The following is a 20,151-nucleotide window of genomic DNA, read 5'->3' on the forward strand; positions in this document are numbered from 1 at the left end:
TAATTGCTGGTATGTTATTTTTGCTTAACAGTCTGTAGACCTGTACACATTACAATGCTTTATTATCTCTCTTGTCTTGCCCAGAATTATGGCCCGTTAACTTTAGTGCCCTCTTGCTAGTCTGTTTCTGAAGTAAGAATTTTGCCCTGTTAACCACCCAAACTTTATTACCTCTTGATTGCTAATTCAAATCCACCCACCACCCACCCCTCTCAATATAAATATAAGCTTCTTTTGGGGGAAGCATCTGCAGGGGGCACATTTGCAACTGGGGCTCTTTCTCAAAGTGGGCGATTTCTATAAGTGGAAGCACTTCTGACTCTGCACTTCAGTGAATGCACAAAGCAAATGAACACAAGAAAATACTTTGAAAAACACCAGACAGACATCAGGTTGACCTTGTTTACCCCTTAAGCTCCTTCTCCTTGTAACATGCACTCTCTACCACTCCTTTTGACAGCTGTGTCCTCTATCTTTAAACTATCTCTCCTTCACCCCTCTTCTCCCCCCCACAGCATATATATATATATATATCACCTTCACTTCTGCGCTGTCCTTATTACTGCACCCACTAACTCCTGCTAATTCTAAATCCACACACACTAAAAATCTCCAAGACCCTGGGCCATGTCCCTTCATATGAATCCCACTCCCATATTACCTCGCTCACTCTCCTGCTTCTCCTAACCTCTGGAGATATATCCCCAAACCCCGGGCCTCCATCATTAAACTGTACCCCATGCACCCATCACCCTGCACCCTCTGGTAGCAGCCGCAATCAACACAATTTAGTTCTCATTTCTATTTTTCCTAAGACCAGACTCCCTTTCTCTTGTGCCCTCTGGAACTCCCGCTCTGTCTGCAACAAACTCACCTCTCTCCATGACCTCTTTATTGCCAACTCATTTAACCTACTCGCCATTACCGAAACCTGGCTCCACGAATCCGACACTGCATCTTCTGCTGCCCTATTCCATGGTGGCCTTCTATGAACTCACTCCCCCAGATCCAGTGGACGTAAGGGAGGAGGTGTCGGAATCCTTCTAGCCCCACATAGCACCTTTCAGGTACTACACCAACCTCCCTCTATGTCATTCTCCTCTTTTGAAGCACACTGCGTTTGTCTTTTCACTCCAGTTTCTCTAAGGATAGCTGTGATCTACAGGACCCCTGGACCAGTATCAACCTTTCTTGATGACTTCTATGCCTGACTACCCTATTTTCTTTCTTCTGAAATCCTCACAATCATTCTCGGGGACTTCAACATCCCTATTAATACTAACACTCCTGCCACTTCCAAACTTCTCAGCCTAACATCCTCCTTTGACCTGAAGCAGTGGATATATGCTCCTACTCACTCCAAAGGCAATACCCTTGACCTCGTTTTCCCTCACCTTTGCACTCCATGCAACCTCTCTAACTATCCATTCCCTCTCTCTGATCACCACCTTATTAGTTTCACTCTCTCCCTCTCCTCCACCTCCTCTCCCTCCAACTGCCTAAAAGTTACCCGCAGAAACCTATGTTATCTCAACCCTTCTCTTCTCTACTCTACTATCGACAACCTCTACGACAAAATCTCACCCTTATCCTGCACCAACCTAGCCACTTCGGTCTACAACGCCTCACTGGACTCAATGGCCCCCCTCAATACACACAGAATCAGGCCCCGACCCCTTCAACCTTGACAAACAGATGTTACTAGAAGCCTGAAAAAATGTAGTCGTGCTCACGAGCGCCTGTGGTGTAAGACTAAGTCTCAGAGAGATTTCAACCAATATAAATCTGCCCTGCAAAAATACAATTCCAGCCTCCTCACTGCCAAGCAGACCTATTTTACAGTGATCAGTGCTAAAAAATATGCGCTGTCACCGTACTAATGGCACTAATGACACTGTCTGGGAGGGGGTTAAATATCTAGAGTGATCAAAGGGTTAACTTTGTTCGTAGCCAGTGTTTTGGTGTACTGTGTGAGGTGCCTTAACTAAGGCAAGAGATGGATTTTGTTCCCTGCGGAACACAAAACCCATTCCTTCCCCCTCGTCAGAACTGAGATCTGCCTTGTTTACATAGACAGATCTCAGTCCTGTGTGTATTACCGGCTATCGGCGGGTGCCGGTGGACATCCAGTGCCCGGCACCCGCAGATCGGCTTATGCTGTGAATAATCAGTGCAAAATCACATATATATATATATATATATATATATATATATATATATATATATATATATATATATATATACAGTATCTCACAAAAGTGAGTACACCCCTCACATTTTTGTAAATACTTTATTATATCTTTTCATGTGACAACACTGAAGAAATTACACTTTTCTAAAATGTAAAGCAGTGAGTGTACAGCTTGTATAACAGTGTAAATTTGCTGTCCCCTCAAAATAACTCAACACACAACCATTAATGTCTAAACCGCTGGCAACAAAAGTGAGTACACCCCTAAGTAAAAATGTCCAAATTGGCCCCAATTAGTGGGAAAGGGGAGCAAGCGTGTTAAATTTGGTGTTACCGCTCTCACTCTCTCATACTGGTCACTGGAAGTTCAACATGGCACCTCATGGCAAAAAACTCTCTGAGGATCTGAAAAAAAGAATAATTGCTCTACATAAAGATGGCTTAGGCGATAAGAAGATTGCCAAGACCCTGAAACTGAGCTGCAGCACAGTGGCCAAGACCATACAGTGGTTTGCAGGACAGGTTCCACTTAGAAAAGGCCTCGTCATGGTCAACCAAAGAAGTTGAGTGCACATGCTCCGCATCATATCCAGAGGTTGTCTTTGGGAAATAGACGTATGAGTGCTGCCTGCATTGCTGCAGAAGTTGAAGGGGTGGGGGGGTAAGCCTGTCAAGCTCAGACCATATGCCGCACACTGCATCAAATTGGCCTGCAAGCTTCTTCTAAAATTGATGCACAAGAAAGCCTGCAAACAGTTTGCTGAATACAAGCAGACTAAGGACATGGATTACTGGAACCATATCCTGTGGTCTGATAAGACCAAGATAAACTTATTTGGTTCAGATGGTGTCAAGCGTATGTGGCGGCAACCAGGTGAGGAGTACAAAGACAAGTGTGTCTTGCCAAAAGTCAAGCATGGTGGTGGGAGTGTCATGTTCTGGGGCTGCATGAGTGCTGCCGGCACTGGCGAGCTACAGTTCATTGTGGGAACTATGGCAACATGTACTGTGACATACTGAAGCAGAGCATGATCCCCTTCCTTTGGAGACTGGGCCGCAGGGCAGTATTCCAACATGATAAAGACCCCAAACACACCTCCAAGACGACCACTGCCTTGCTAAAGAGGCTGAGGGTAAAGGTGATAGACTGGCCAAGCATGTCTCCAGACCTAAACCCTATTGAGCATCTGTGGGACATCCTCAAATGGAAGGTGGAGGAGCCCAAGGTCTCTAACAACCACCAGCTCCGTGATGTCGTAATGGGGGAGAAGAAGAGGACTCCTGTAGAAACCTGTGAAGCTCTGGTGGACTACATGCCCAAGAGGGTTAAGGCAGTGATGGAAAATAATGGTGGCCACACAAAATATTGACACTTTGGGCCCAATTTGGACATTTTCACTTCGGGGTGTACTCACTTTTGTTGCCAGCAGTTTAGACATTAATGGCTGTGTGTTGAGTTATTTTGAGGGGACAGCAAATTTACACTGTTATACAAGCTGTACACTCACTACTTTACATTGTAGCAAAGTGTCATTTCTTCAGTGTCGTCACATTAAAAGATATAATAAAATATTTACAAAAATGTGAGGGGTGTACTCACTTTTCTGAGATACTGTATACACGTGATTCTGCACAGGAGAGCTGCCCTGTAGTAGTAAAACTGCTATGGGGCGAAGAGCAAGTGGTTAAAGATTAAAAATTAAAACAAAGCGAGGGGAAATTAATTCTTGCTGTTTTACCATTAAAAGATTTCTTCTCACTTCCTGCTCAGGTGACCAGTGTCTATTTTGCATTTTCCATTATTTTTTGCTCCAATGAGAAGAAGAAGGGTGAGTCTTTTAACACAGACAGCAATAAAAACTCTCTGTAAGTTATCCAAAATGTAAAAATATTATATAAAGCAGATTGTGTATATATTTTATCAATGTTATAATACACTGGAGATTTCCATAGAGCCTTCCTTTACTGACCTCAATTTCCAGGTCATGGGAGTCACAGGTGAACCACTGACGCCAAACCCTCAAAACGACGTGGGTCTCATTGCGGCTTAGTTCGAGCAGTTTATAGTCTTGGGACTTGTCCATCACGGGAGGCCATTCATCTTTGAAATGAGCATCCTACAACGGATCATACTTCTGTTAGCAAATTTTAAAGCTACCACGTTCTAATATCTATAGTACTGTATATTGTTAGAGGGAGATTCAAGTCAAATTAAAGCGGTATTAAACCCAAAAGCAAACATTTATTATATTGCAGCTTACCAATTTTTAGATGTGATAGTTCAATTCATTTTCTTTTTTAATCTTTCTTTCTTTTTTTTTCATCTGTTGATTCAGCCAGTAACTCTGCAGTTTTTCAGAAGCTCAAGCTCTCCAGCAGAATGTATCAGTTTACATGGATGAGACCATTCAACTCTGGCGGGGGTGATTCAAATGGTCAGCTTTCATTTGTTCATGTAAAACCTTTTTCCCAAAAGGAAAAAAAAAAAACATTGCTGCTGTCTGTTGTGCTGTCTGCTGTGTCCTATATTCATTCCTCCAGAGTTGCATCTCACTAATACAGGAGGCGTTTTACTGGCCAGATCACCAAGTGAAAACAGAGGGATTCGGATGGTGATATTCAGAGTCGGTCCTCCACACTGTAATGTAAAGGGACACTGTGATATAAAGGAGACTGCACTGTAAAGGGGCACTATAATGTGAGCCCCTTTACAGTGCAGTCCCCTTTATATCACAGTGCCCCTTTACATTACAGTGCCCTTAGTAATCACATACTCCCTTCACAGTGCCCCTTGCTGTCATGCCCCCTCCCCTTTTTCTCTCTAATCACAGTGCCCCCTTTAAGGCTCCTTTCACACTGAGGCGCATTGCAGGCGCTAACGTGCTAAAAATAGCGCCTGCAAAGCGCCCCAAAAGAGCCGCTCAATGCACTCCAGTATGAAAGCCCCAAGGGCTTTCACACTGGAGCGGTGCGCTTGCAGGGTGGTCAAAAAAGTCCTGCAAGCCGCATCTTTGGAGCGCTGTAGGCGCGGTGTATTTACCGCTCCTAAAGCGCCCCTTCCCATTGAAAACAATGGGGCAGCGCTGCAAACCCGCCGCTGCAGCGCCGGTTTGCAGACGGTTTTAACTCTTTTTTGGCTGCTAGTGGGGGGTTAAAACCGCCCGCTAGCGCCGCTAAAACGACGGTAAAGCGGCCCTATATTCGCCATTGTACCTCCGTTGTACCACCAGCGCCCGCGCGCCTCAGTGTGAAAGCAGCCTTACTCTCTGCCTGCCCTGCACAGTGCTACCTTCTGCAGGGCAGAGGCAGGGTTCAGCCTGTGTGTCCTCCCCAGGGTCTCCCGCCCTGGCACAATGTCATCCTATCAGCAGGGTAGGGGGCCGGAAAAGATGCAGATCTGGATCATTATAACCTGCTTGTTAATATGAAAATACTCCCCCTCTCTTTTCATATCTCCAGCTCCTCCTGCCCCCCTGTTTTGCTGATAGAATGATCGTTGGAGGGGTGGAGAATCCGGGAGAGGAGACACAGGCATGGCTACATAGCTGGAGGTGAGTGGCAACTGCAGTCTGTGCCAGCCACGTATGGAGCACGGTCGCCGCTTACCTCCCACTGTGTGACCCAGTCATCAACAGGCCACTCTTGTTAGGACATGTGGCCGGTGTGCCCTATGGCCAGTCCAGGCCTGTTTTGAAGCATTCAGTTGCCAAATATATCTTTGATGGCACATTTACTTACTGAGAGCTTCATTCAGGTATTGATATAGTTCACTAGCTCTCCCCACTCCCTTTTGTTAATAATAAAGGATAATTGAAGTTGAGTGCTGTTTTCTACCATTTCTACCCCAGCAATCTGACAACAACTGACACTTTCAGCAATGCGAATAGAGGGAATAACATACTTCTTGACACCAAGCCAAGGATGGGGTTTTGTTGCCGCAATTGGGTGGTTCCAAAACTTTCACACATTCAATCCTTTTCATGGACAATCAATATTTACTTTGACATATTCCATGGTGTTTACCTGTGTGGATATCAATGTATGTTCCTGACACTCATTCGAACTGGAGAAGTGGCTTGGATAAGCTACAAAACATCTTCAATGTTACAGGAAAAATACAGATGAATGTGACTAAATACTACTAGCCATTTTTCTGATACTTTGGGAAGGGTCCTGAGTTTTGGAGAAATGCATCAGAGTAAATGAAGAAGTGGAAATTAGGAAATTAGGGGGGTTTAAGGTTGATTTGAGGGTGCAAAAATCATCTCCTTTGGGTTACAAAAGCTAATTTCAACTATCCTTGATCGGAGTGCCAAAAAAAACGTATTAGCCTTTTTATTTTATGACATTCTTTTTTTTCCATGGAAAGAAACCATTGTGAGAAAACAGTAAAATAATAATAATAAAAAATAATAAAGCAAAAGGACACAAATTATTAAATACACACGAAAAATAAACAAAAAACACACATACCAAAAACACAGATTGAAATAATCAAAACTACCCTTATTACACCTCCCAAAAACTTCAACTCCAAATCAAGAAAAAAAAAAGAAGACTGTAATAAAATATAGATTGTAGTAGTTAGTCACATTCAACTGGACATGTTCTGTAATGTTGAAGACATTTCATTATCCAAGCCACTTTTTTAGTTCTACTTACATAAAAAAAAAATACGTTTTACTTACATAGAAAAATTGTTTGTCCTCTTCATCCCATCCACCCACAGCAAAATCACTTGTGTTCAGTTCTCCATCGGGGCTCAGGCCCAAAACTACCCAAGTTGCTAAAGGTGTCTGAATCTCTATTGAGATTTCCTGCAACTCTCGGTTATATCCCCACTTCAGCAGCACCACATTTTCATTTTCAGAAGATGTCATCTCCCTGGAAAATGGCATACTAATTGGCCCCCATGATCCCAGGATTGGGACCACCCAAGAGAAAAGTATCCAAACATTCCAAGGCATTGATAGTCTCCTAGTCTTTACTGTTATGTGTTTTAGAGACGCAGAGCATGATGGGGCTCTGGATCTTAGAATGTTTTGTATTTACGAGGAGAGGCTTTTATAAGATCCTACTGGGGATATCAATTTCACCTAATAATGCCTGCTTTCCTGCCTGGGTGATGTAAGACATATCTCAAACATAGGTGTTTTTCATAACAGAAATATCATATTTTGTCTCAGTTAGATAACATTGTTTTTAGAAACAGGAAATGAGTTTAAGGATTTTAAGCTTGGTTGCCCACCATTGCCAAGAATTGCATAATGAGTCAATTCTGAGAACCAGATCCTTTAGCCACTTGCCTACCAGGCACTTACACCCCCTTCCTGCCCAGGCCATTTTTCAGCTTTCAGCGCTGTCGCACTTTGAATGACAATTGCGTGGTCGTGCTACACTGTACCCAAAGGCCCCTTTCACACGTGCGGACCGTTCATCCGTTTTTTCATACGTCCGTTTACGGATTAAAACGGACCTCAATGCAACTCTATGGGATAGCGGACGTTAGCGGATCATGATCCGCTAACGTCCGTTAACATCCGTCTCCGTTCAGCTCCGTTTTTTTGAACGGAAGAAAACCCTATTTTTATTCCGTAAAAAAAACGGAACTGATGAAAAACGGATGTTTGCGGACGATCCGTTAACATCCGATCCGCTGACATCCGTTTTTCATCAAAATATGTAATTTATTCAATATGCATACATTTTAACCTCTGACCCAGGTAGTGGTCAGTAGTAAAAGTCACATGCACAAGCACATGCTGGAGAGAGAAGAACAGCAAAAAATGGCAAGAGATGTATCCCATGAGCAGCTCATCCAGCTTGTGCATGCCAGGCCAGCATTATGGGACAAGAGGACTGCACAATACAGCGACAGAAACTGCACAAGCATGCAGTGGGAAGAAGTATTCGAGGAGGTCACTCCAAACTGGTTGTCACTGAGCAATAGACACCGTCGGATACGTGGTAAGCATTTTTAAACTTATAGTACACCCATATGTCGGCATCCAGATAATTGTAGTCCTACTCACCATGTAAATTCCAGCACTCTTCTCCTACATTAGGCCCCATGTAGACGTTTCGCTGGTGCAAACTCTTCTGAACAAAGCTTGAAACCGGTGTTTAGAAACACCCATTTTGCTGCATTTGCATGCCGTGTTGAGCCTCGTTTAGCGTGTATATTTGTATTTAGTGTGTCACTTGCCACATCACCTGCCAAAAGTTGTGGATTGTCCACCTGCCACATCACCTTGCCACGTGACCTGGCCCCGTCACCTGGCCACGTCTCCTTCCACGTCACGTGGCCACTTCTCCTGGCCACGTCACGTGGCCACTTCTCCTGCCACGTCTCCTGCCACGTCACCTGGCCACGTCACCTGGCCACTTCTCCTGCCACGTCACCTGGCCACGTCTTCACGTCACCTGGCCATGTCTCCTGCCACATCACGTGGCCACATCACCAGCCACATCAACTGGCCACGTCACGTGGCCACGTCTCCTGCCACGTCACGTGGCCATGTCACCAGCCACATCACCTGGCCACGTCACCTGGCCACGTCTCCTGCCACGTCACCAGCCACATCAACTGGCCACGTCACCTGGCCACGTCTCCTGCCACGTCACGTGGCCACGTCACCAGCCACATCACCTGGCCACATCACCTGGCCATGTCACCTGGCCACGTCACCTTGACACGTCACCTGCAAAGTCACCTTGCATGTCACCTGCCACGTCAACTGCAAATGTCACCTGCAAAGTCACCTTGCATGTCACCTGGCCATGTCACATGCAAACGTCACCTGCCATGTCACCTGGCCATGTTGTCATCCCCCAGTGTACAGCAAATATATCCTAAACGGCGCAGAGATAGTGAAGCCATTTTATAGGCTTAACTATATGTAAAACTGACAAAAATAGTTGTTAAAAACCACTGTATTCCACATATGGGTTTTAAATGGTATACAAAATTGTCATGTTGTAGTTCTATAAGTTCATTGTGTCTACTGTTCCTATGCAGGTGAAAAAATAATCACAAGGTGGAGATCCCTTAGAGACCGCTATAGGCGGGAACTAAAAGAGGAAGCAAAAGACAGTCGGAGCGGAGCAGGATCGTCCAGTAAAAAGAAAAGCCCCTTCTTTGAGATGCTGGACTTCTTAAGATGTGTGATGGACTTAAGAAGGTAAGTAAATACATTCTTTCTCCCCTATATTAAATTATTTGGCCTAGTCGAAATAATCATATATTCCAAAGAGGAAGAAAACCATGAAAAAAAAAAAAAACTGCAGGCATAATGAGCTAGTATGCATGGCATACTAGCTCATTATGAATTTCTTGCCCGAGATCGAAGCCCGCGTATTGGCCCTCGTTCCCCTCCACGTCGCCGCCATCACTCCTGGAGTGACTTCCGGGTATCACGGCTCTGGTGCTGTGACTGACCATAGCCGCGTTTACGTCATGCGTGCGGGAGCCACCAGTCACGGCACGATTGCTTTCAGAAATGGCACGCCTAGTCAGGCGCCGTTGTCTACGTGTTTTCAGCAAAAATCTCCTAATAACTGTGTAGGTTTAGGAGATATTTCTTGCACCTACCTGTAGGTAAAAGTGGTCTGTAAGGTTTACAACCTATTTAACAGTAATGACACACATGGATCTATGTATTGTAATAACTATACTGTACTGAGCTGTAATCCATCTATGTACAAATATTTTACAGTACCACCAGCAACATTTCAGAAACTGAAGAGGAGGGGGATGTAGTGGATACCCAGCCTGCGCAAGAGGAAGACGTGGGAGTTACCGAGCAAGGTCCCGAAGAAAACCCGTCCTCCCAATCTACAGCAACAGCCACGCTTGATAGACAACGTGTGCCTGTAAGTATCCTATATAAAATGCCCCTTTTTTAAATGCTGACAAAATAAAATGTGCTAATAAAAATTTTCCACCCCTCAGATTCGTTCTGTTGGAGCTACCACACCGAGGGCCAGGAAACGTCACGGACATCCCAAACATGACATGGATGCAGCCATGTTAGGTTTTATGGAGGAGATGAGGGCAACAAGAAGGGCTGATACCACCGACCCATTTTCAGACCCCAATAACCAAGATGCAAGTTTTGCTCGGAATTTGTACCACCATTTAGTAAGAGTTCCAAATGATCGTAAAATGGATGTGCAAATGTCCATCTTTAATTTTACAGGTGTGTGCATAAGGGCTGCAATGTCTGGAGAACCCATGCCACCAGTCATTACCCATCACCAACGTCCATACCATGGTGAGCAAGCTCCACAACATTCATTTCATCCATATCATCCAGGCATTAACCCCCATCACCAACGTGCACCAGCCCACACTGGCCAAAATGTTGTACTCCCACGGCAAGTGGCATCCACCTATGAGTCCTCCAGTTCACAGGGTACTTCATACAGCCATTCCTCCCAGTCATCCACTCCCTATTCCACTTCCCACAGTCCTTATTATCAGGACCTTTAAAAAATCCCCATTTTAAGTTGCCCCGTTGTAGTTGGCCACCATGTTTGTAATGAAACACTGAATGTTATGTTTGTGTTTATATTTGTACAAATATTATGTCTGTACATTTTTAATAATTTTTGAGATATTTTGTGTGGTCATTTTCGATTATTAATAAAAATAATTGACTGCATGGAAAATGTAATTTTATTATTGTACTCTATATAAACCAAAAACAACTGATACAAATGAATGTGATGGTCCTAGGGTGAGTGATGATCGATGTTGGCACTAGGAGACTGAAAACAACAAGCTTTATAAACATACACTGATAGAGGTCACAAGACTGCTATACTGCTAACGTGAAAATGTATATTTCGTCAAACTATTGAATTTACATTTTCTATGGGAAAACATATACAATGCAGAGTACAAAAAGAGGGTCAAACATGGTACTAGCAAATTATACCTTATAAAGTGCCTGGTGAATGTTTTTACACATGTTGATACTGCCACGGAACCTCTCCCTCTGGGGACATGAAATAGTTTGCAAACGTATCACGCATGGTAACGACTGAATTGTTGGGTCGCAGTCCAGCAAACCGTACAGAAGGTAAATCGATCTCGTCCTCTTCCTCAACAGTAATTCCTTCTTTCTCACGTATAACGTTATGGAGGACACAACATGCTTGTATAGCTAGTTGGGCATTCTCCAGGCTCAGTTGAATTGTTGTATGGAATATGCGCCACTTGCTTGCCAAAATGCCAAAGGTGCATTCAATAAGGCGCCTTGCACGACTCAACCGATAGTTAAAAATTTTTTTGGGGGGAGTTAGATTGTGCCTGGCATAAGGCCTTAGGAGATGCCTAGAAAGTGCAAATGCCTCATCAGCTACAAGCACATGTGGCATATCTGGCCCTACAGTTCCTGGAAGAGGTTTGTCTGATGGCAAATGAAAGTGGCCCTCAAGTAGTCTTCTCCCCATTGATGATGCTGTAAACACTCTTGAGTCTGCAGTACGTCCATACGCCCCAATATCTACAGCTACAAACTTATAATTACTGTCACAGATTGCCATAAGCACAAGGGAGAAGTATTTCTTATAGTTAAAATATTGTGAGCCAGATCCAGGTGGCATCTGAATTCGGATGTGTTTCCCATCCAGGGCTCCAACACAATTAGGGAATTGGGTCTTCTTCCAAAACCCATTTGCTATTTCCTGCCACGTGGATGTATCTGGAACAGGCATTGCAGCACACCGAAGCTCCTCCCATATTGCTTGGCAGGTGTTGTGCACAATTCCAGAAATTGTAGAGGTTCCTACCAAAAAGTAGTGGTTTAGGGACGTATAGGATAGTCCAGATGCCAGAAACGTAGGAAGAGTAGAACAAACGATGAAAGGAATCTTACATTATGCTGGACATAATCAAGCAGAAAGGCTGGTTGGCTTACCTCAGGGTAAGTAGAAGTCGCTCCTCTGGTGGCACACATCTCATATCCGTGTTCATCCTTTCCAAACGGGGATGCAACTTTTCTAATAAAAAATCAAACGTTGGTACAGACATTCGCGTAAAATTAAAACATTTTTGGGGGAAACGTCGCATGTCTGCATACTGCAGAGCAAAAAACCCTTCAGTGGGCCTCTTGAGCAGCATGGGATGTGTCCAGTACCTGCGTCTTGCAGAAATCTTCCTGGTCATGCTTTTCTTTCTCCTCCAATAAGATAGCATGACAAATAATGTCACATGCTCCAAAAATCTGACAAAATCCATTGCTGTAAATAAGCACGTACACTACAGCAAGGAATCAGGAAACACAAAGCAAGCTGAAACCACAAAGCAGCATGGGAAGCACAATGCACGCTGGGGAATACAAAGAATCATGGGAAAATTCCCATAATTCATGAAAAAATGATAAAAGACAGTTCTGAACAAAAAAAAAAAAACGGACATAAACGGGGATGGAAAACGGACATAAACGGATGAAAAACGGACACAAACGGGTATAAAGCGGATGCAAAAAGGATGATAACGTAAGGAAAACGGATGACAACGGATGAAAAACGGATGACAACGGAAGGAAAACGGAAGTGAAAATGGATGAAAACTGATGTTTACTGACAACAAAATACGTGACTGAACTGAACTAATGAACGGTCCGCACGTGTGAAAGGGGCCAAACACATTTTTTATAATTTTCTTCACACAAATAGAGCTTTCTTTTGGTGGTATTTAATCAATGCTGGGTTTTTTTTTTTTTTTTTTTTTTAAATAACCAAAAATTTTGAAAAAAAAATGTTTTTTACTTTTACTTTTTTTAAATTTTGTAACTAAGTAATTTTTCTCCTTCACTGATGTGTGCTGATGAGGCAGCACTGATGGGCACTGATAGGCTGAACTGGTGGGCATTGATGAGGTGGCACTTATGGGCACTGATGAGGGGGCACTTATGTGCACTGATTATGTGGCACTGATGAGGCACTAATATGCCACACTTATGGGCACTGATAGGTGGCACTGGTATGTGGCATCGATGAACACTGATAGGCGGCACTGATGGACACTGTTATGTGGCACTGATGGGCACTAATAGGCGGCACTGGTGGGCACTGATGGGCACTGATAGGCGGCACTCGTGGGCACTAATAGGCGGCACTGGTGGGCACTGATAGGCGGCACGGATAGGCGGCATGGATAGGCGGTACTGATGGGCACTGATGGGCATTGATGGGTGGCACTGATGGGCGACACTGATGGGCATTGATCAACAGCAGTGATGGGCATTGATGGGCAGCACTGATAGGCGGCACTGATTGCCAGTACTGACTGGCATCGCTAACGGGCACTGATTGGTGGCACTTGTGGGCACTGATTGCTGCCACTGGTGGGCACTGATTGCTGGCATTGGTGGGCACTGTATGGTGACACTGTATTTCTATATTGTAATCAGGGCACTGATGATCAGTGCCCTGATTACATTCCTACAGTAGATGTCCCCCTGCGTGAAGATGCCGCTGATCGGCTCTCCTTACCACACACTCTGTCAGTGTGAGGCGAGAAACGCAGATTACCGGCACTTCCTTGTTTAGATGTGACCGGCTGTGATTGGACACAGCCGATCACATGGTTAAAGAGCCGCGGACACGGCTCTTTACAGAGATTGGGGTCACGCCGTGTCCTAGCAACACGGCGTGGCCGCGAACGCCATGCACGCCATCATATTACAGACGTCATCCTAGCAAGAGAGCCGCACTGCCGTGCCGTCATTTGACGGTGGGCAGGCGGCAAGCAGTTAAAGTTATATTTTGGCAAAATTATAACTTAGATAATTAGATAATTGCCTCTACAACTTGTGCCTCTATTTGAAGATTTATCCTCACCCCCCTGTCAGTGACAGCCCATCCATTAGGGGCGCAGGGGCGATACCCTCCTAATCCATGCATCGGCCCCTAATCTACATGCAGGCACCGGATGCATGGATTCCAATGGGTTTTTTTTTTTTTTTTAGAAGCACATGATTAGAGCCTGCAGACGAGCCAGAAGCAGTTGATCTTGTAAACTAGCGTTCGTAATAGAGAATTAACATTCGCGATGTGGCAAATTATGAAATCTCCAAATGCAGTGCACATTCTCTTTTCCTTTAATAGGATAATAATGAAGCTGCTTTGCTGGTGATACTGATGGAGTTATTGCAAACAAATTTTCAAAGGCTTTTTTTTCTAGTGATATCAAGAATAATATTATTATGCTTTTTTTTATTTATTTTTTTTGGGCAAGTTACCACAACACCATTACCCCGTAGTTTTTTAAATCAAAGATACAACTATGTTGGTGTCTCTTGTCAATTTTACATTGTATTTTTTTTAATGTACCTGCCTACTCCCAAACTGTCATTTGAAGTACAACACATAGCCAAGTATTATTCTCCACAATTTTTTTTATTGTGCATTAAAAAAAGAAAACAAATAAAATTAGACATGTTATCTGCCAATAAAACTTAACCAAAAAGTGCATTCTATGCATCCAAAAATATAGAAAATATAACAAATCAAATTATTAATCAACCAAAAAAATAATGTCAAAGCAATAACTCCAAGGCCAATAATAAATAACACGTTATCTCCTCCGATTCCGCAACATGGCTGTTTGACGAATGGCCGTTCAGAAATGAACTGAAAAGCGCAAAATGAAAAGTGCGAAATGAAAAGTGCAAAACGAAAAGTGCGAATCAACACTCACCAAACTTCTACTAACACGAAATTAGCAGAAGGAGCTCAAAGGGTGGCGCTAAAGAGCTGAAAAACAATGTAGTACGTCACTACGTTCGTATTTGTTGGCCGACAATTCCTTGCCGTTTGTATGCAAGACAAGTTTGGGCCAACGCCCTTCGGACAAAAGTCCACGGTTTTGTTGGCCAACAATCCGATCGTGTGTACGAGGCTTTAGCCTCCAGATCTTTGCAAAACTACCAACACAGCACAAGATGGTGTGTTATCACATGATCGGGGAAATCCACCAATCACAGAAAGAGAAGGCTATAATCCCCTTAATAACCCACACTCATGTGCACAACATTTTTCTGCCAGGGTCATTCACTGTAGAAATATAAATATCACCACAAAATCAGCAGTTTAGCATCTATCCTCAGACGGGAAGGATTTGTGACTTATCGAGTCATTACACATCATTATATAATGATAGAGAAATAAATCCTGCAGCAGGCAGCAAGACAATTTTCTCTGTCTCATTCTCTTTTATTAGTCTTAGAAATGCACAGGATCTCTTTCTTTTTCTACTTTTTCTGCTGTGGGAACCTGCTGCTGGGTGGAAAGGCTGACCAAACACTAAAAAAGGTTTCAAGTGCCACCTATTTGTGTTGGAGAAACCATTATGAGGCACCCCACTAGCAGTGTTAATTTTAGCATTACATTTTAATTTTGTTTTAGTCATAGTCTTTTCACTAAAATGCAATTTTAGTTTTAGTCCCATTTTAGTCATCTGAATTGTTTTAGTTTTAGTCATATTTAGTCTACTAAAATCTCCAGTACATTTAGTTGACCAAAACCCAAATGGGTTTGGTTCAATTGTAATGCATTATTTAAGCATTTCTCAATATATGGAGTAAAAAAATCTTATATCATGTTATTACGGACGGTGGTCTGAGGAGGCCTGTAATGCTGCTCAGTGCTCTGGACAGTGGTCTGAGGAGGCCTGTAATGCACACAGTGCTCTGGACGGTGGTCTGAGGAGGCCTGTAATGCTGCACAGTGCTCTGGACAGTGGTGGGAGAAGGCTTGTAATTCACAGTGCTCAGGACAGTTGACTGAGGTGGCCTGTAATGCTGCACAGTGCTCTGGACAGTGGTCTGAGGAGGCCTGTAATTCACAGTGCTCTGGACGGTCGTCTGAGGAGGTCTGTAATGCTGCACAGTGCTCTGGACGGTGGTCTGAGGAGGCCTCTAATGCACACAGTGCCCTGGACATGGACAGTCTGAAGAGGAGACCTGTAATGCATTGTATTGCATGCAGTGCTCTGGATGGTCTGAGAGGGCTCCTAATGCACGCAGTGCTCTGGATGGTAGCCTAAGGAGGCTTGTAATGAACACTGCTCTGGGACAGTGGTCTGTGAGGCTTGTAAGGCACAGTGCTCTGGGATGGTGGTCTGAGAGGCCTGTAATGCTGCACAGTGCTCTGGATGGTGGTCTGAGGGGAGGCCTGTAATGCACAGTTCTCTGGGACGTTGGTAGGAGATGCCTGTAATGCTGCACTCTGCTCTGGATGGTGGTCTGAGGGGAGGCCTGTAATGTACACACTCATAGTGCTCTGTTCTGGATGATTGTGCATTGGGACTCTCTTCGAAAGGTCTGTAATGCACAGTGCTCCTCTGGATGGTCGTCTGAGGAGGCCTGTAATTCTGCACAGTGCTAACTGCTAAGTAGTAAGCACACTACGGACTCGCTTGCTTGCTGGGAGCGGAAGCACTCACAGGCTTTACACAGGCAGAGCTCCGTGGAAACCAGAAGTTCACAAAGATAAACATCCCTCCTTCACATTTTCGTATCATTTTTATTCGTTAACAATCTTTTGAAAAGGCAAAGCGTTGTTACCAAAAAATATAAAGCGACTGAATAATGATCTAAATGGCAGGATTGCCATCAAAATTTAATAAATGTTGCAGATTTAAAAAGATTGAAAATGACCTTAGCATGTTAAAGTGGTTGTAAACCCGAAAATTAAAAAAAATGAAAAAACAAACCCTGTAAGACAAAAGCATAATGAGCTAGTATGCATCGCACTCCACTGTGACTGGCGATATGTCTCCCGGAGTTATTTCGCGGGCTCCGGCGCTGTGATTGGCTGGAGCCGCGATGATGTCACTCCCGCGAATGTGCGTGGGAGCCGCCGGTCACAGCACGGCTGCTGAAGAAACAGCATGAGCGTGTCGTTTCTTCAGTGCGCTGTGGGAATGTCAAGCATTCAGACAGTCATTATGAATAATGACTGTATTGTGCAATATGTTTACTTCCTATTATCTTCAGCTCCATCTAGTGGTCATAATGCAGTATTTTCCTGATTGGGGTATATCAGGCAAATACCGCATTATGGCTGCTGAATGGAGCTGACAATCATAGGAAATACATATTAGTTATAGTGCGTTGATAATTTATGACAACTATGGAAAAGCTTGGGACATTCACAACAGCAATGTTTTTCATAGATAGTCTCCTAAGTATTCATGTACTGTTATTACAGCTTAAGAAGGATAAAAGACAGCTATAAACAGTATAACTTGGATGTGGCATTGATATATAATGGAGAAGATGACACAAAATATAATTCTTTAAGAGGAGAGCAAATATCATCGTAGGGCTGCATAGTTACAGAAAAATATTGTTCCAGCACATCACTAGGGGAGGACACTGCAAACTGATACAAATAATCCTTTTCAAAGAAAACATTAGCAAAGGATTTACAAGAGATTAATAAAAGTGTGCTTCGTCATTGAATGGTGAAAATAAATGTACGTGTGTAAGCAAAAAGAAAAGTCAGGGTATGTTATAAAAATATTGTTTATGTAGTGTCATATTGAATCCATGTGTTAAAAATAGATTATACACATTTAGGGCCTTTTCACATGGGCTGTCCGATCAGGTCTGCATGTCCGCTGACATCCGCCGTTATCCGATCTGATCCTATCCGCAAAATCCAGATAGATGGAGGTCCTATTTTCCATCTGTCTGGTGGATCAGATATCATCAGATAGACAGGCGGTCTGTTTTCATCTGATCTCCCCATAGAGGAGAGCGGGACTGGGTTTGTCCGCTGAGCAAGCAGATCCCGGAAAACGGAGGTGCCCGTGTCAAAGAGGCCTTAAGTGGTTATTGTCAGAAACCATGAAATCAGACCGAGACAGAAGTACAGTTAAATCACACTTGCTTAATTATAAAAGTAAATAGAACAAACTTAATCAAAACATAGCTAGAGTTCAGGAACCAGAACGGATAGTCAGACAAGCCAAATGTCAGGGAGCCGGAGATGAGCGTAGTAATACAGCAAGCAGGATCTGGAGCCAGAAGGGATGTCAGCCAAGCAAGTCTTTTAACAGGAATGCAGGAGAGCGTCTCTGTGATGTTGACTAAGGCGAAGGCAGAGATCCTCTGGGCTGGACAGCTTAGGTAGGCAGGACTGACGAGCAGGAAATCATCAACAGCTGAGTACCTGTGAAGAGAAAGGAGCTGGCAATTAGCCAACAGCTGAGAGGCCAGCTCAGAGAAGGAAGGGCTGAGCCCAGCCCTGACAGTTATAAGGGCAGAAGGTTTTTTACCTAATGCATTCTATTCATAAAGGTTAAAAAAAAAACCTTTTGTAAGCAGCTTCCCTACCCCTTTCCCCAGCCCTCATTAAATACTTACCTGAGCCCGATCTCAATCCAGCAATATGCAGAAAATCAGAGGCTATCTCGGCTCTCCCTCTCCTCATTGGCTCAGAAACAGCAATGGGAGCCATTGATTCCTGCTGCTGTCAATCACAGCACTGCACTCTGCACTCTGTATCTTATAGACACACAGAGCCAGGTCAGGAGTGAGCATGGACGAGTGCCCCTATAGCAAGCAGCTTGCTATGGGGGCAAGGGGGAGGGACCAGGAGCGCCGGTGGGGGGGCCCAAGAAGACAAAGATCATGGCTGCTCTGTGCAAAACCATTGCACATAGCAGGTAAATATAATGTTTGTTTTAAAAAAAAAAAAATTGTCTTTACAATCACTTTTAATATGATATAGGTTATGTGAGAACATTTTAAAAAAAGGTAAATTGAAAAGAAATGAAAAGATATGTGTCATAGGTTAAAAAAAATATAAAAATATAAAAAAGAATTGAGGGATGGGATTACGGAGTCCCATTTTGGGGAATCATGGGTGGTCATTATAAACTATATAATATAAACTTTATTTAGGCACTGGAGCTTTGGGAGGGAGGACTCTATTTTTTGGGGAAAAACTCTTCCCAATACTGAAGAATATGTAATGCCGCGTACACACGGTCGGATTTTTCGTCTACAAAAGTCCGACAGCCTGTCCGACAGACTTCCGGCGGACTTTCGGCGGACTTGCAGCAGACTTTCTAACGAACGGACTTGCCTACACACGACCACACAAAAGTCCGACGGATTCGTACGTGATGACGTACACCGGACTAAAATAAGGAAGTTCATAGCCAGTAGCCAATAGCTGCCCTAGCATGGGTTTTTGTCCGTCGGACTAGCACACAGACGAGCGGATTTCGGGTCCGTCGTAGTTACGACGTAAAGATTTGAAGCATGTTTCAAATCTAAAGTCCGTCGGATTTGAGGCTGAAAAAGTCTGCTGAAAGTCCGGAGAAGCCCACACACGAACGGATTACCAGCCAGCTTTAGTCCGTCGGCGTCCGTTGGACTTTTGTAGACTAAAAGTCCGACCGTGTGTACGCGGCATAAGGCTTCAGCATAACAGGGGTTTGCAAGCTCTTCGCTCCCTTGCTAATTGGATATCAGTAAAAATGCCTGGTATGCCAGGCTGGTAAGCTCTTGTGAGAATTTCTCATTATATCAAAAACGTATAAAAGAAAAAGATAACCACAGCAGCACTTGAACCAGGTTCAACATTCTTCATGGACAGACATTCAATTTTCAGTAGTAAAATGCAAAGATTCAACATCTTATTGGGGGAAATGTAAGGTGTATATGCACGGAGGGTGACATTCACACTTTTCTTAAATAAGGTGAATATCAATGCAAAGGTTTTCTCCTATGGTGAGCAGATGTTGCTAAATATCAGGAGGAAATGTCATTTCCTCTAGTAAATGTCCATTAACTTGGCTTTATACGTAGGGTAATCGTTGGCCAAAGGCAAATGTTTGGCAAATTGTTAATCAAATCTTTGATAAATAGACCCTTGCTTACAATCATTTTTAAAGAATATTAACACAAACCAGCACTTTTACTATGGGAAAATAC

General features: G+C 43.7%; 1 protein-coding gene across 1 annotated transcript in view; it reads right to left on the reverse strand.

Annotated features, from left to right (window-relative positions):
• The window catches only part of LOC141105260 (putative DBH-like monooxygenase protein 2), a 125,649-nt gene extending 118,408 nt beyond the window's left edge, over positions 1–7,241 (reverse strand). Inside the window, exons 1-2 of the mRNA XM_073595144.1 lie at positions 6,880–7,241; positions 4,162–4,308 (exon numbers count right to left, since the gene is read on the reverse strand). Of these exons, the coding sequence (XP_073451245.1) occupies positions 4,162–4,308; positions 6,880–7,158 (426 nt within the window). The 5' untranslated portion in view covers positions 7,159–7,241. The remainder of the gene's footprint in view (positions 1–4,161; positions 4,309–6,879) is intronic.
• Between the last annotated feature and the right edge of the window lie 12,910 nt (positions 7,242–20,151).

Source organism: Aquarana catesbeiana, linkage group LG08 (genome assembly GCF_042186555.1).
Source record: "Aquarana catesbeiana isolate 2022-GZ linkage group LG08, ASM4218655v1, whole genome shotgun sequence".
Classification (NCBI taxonomy): Eukaryota; Metazoa; Chordata; class Amphibia; order Anura; family Ranidae; genus Aquarana; species Aquarana catesbeiana.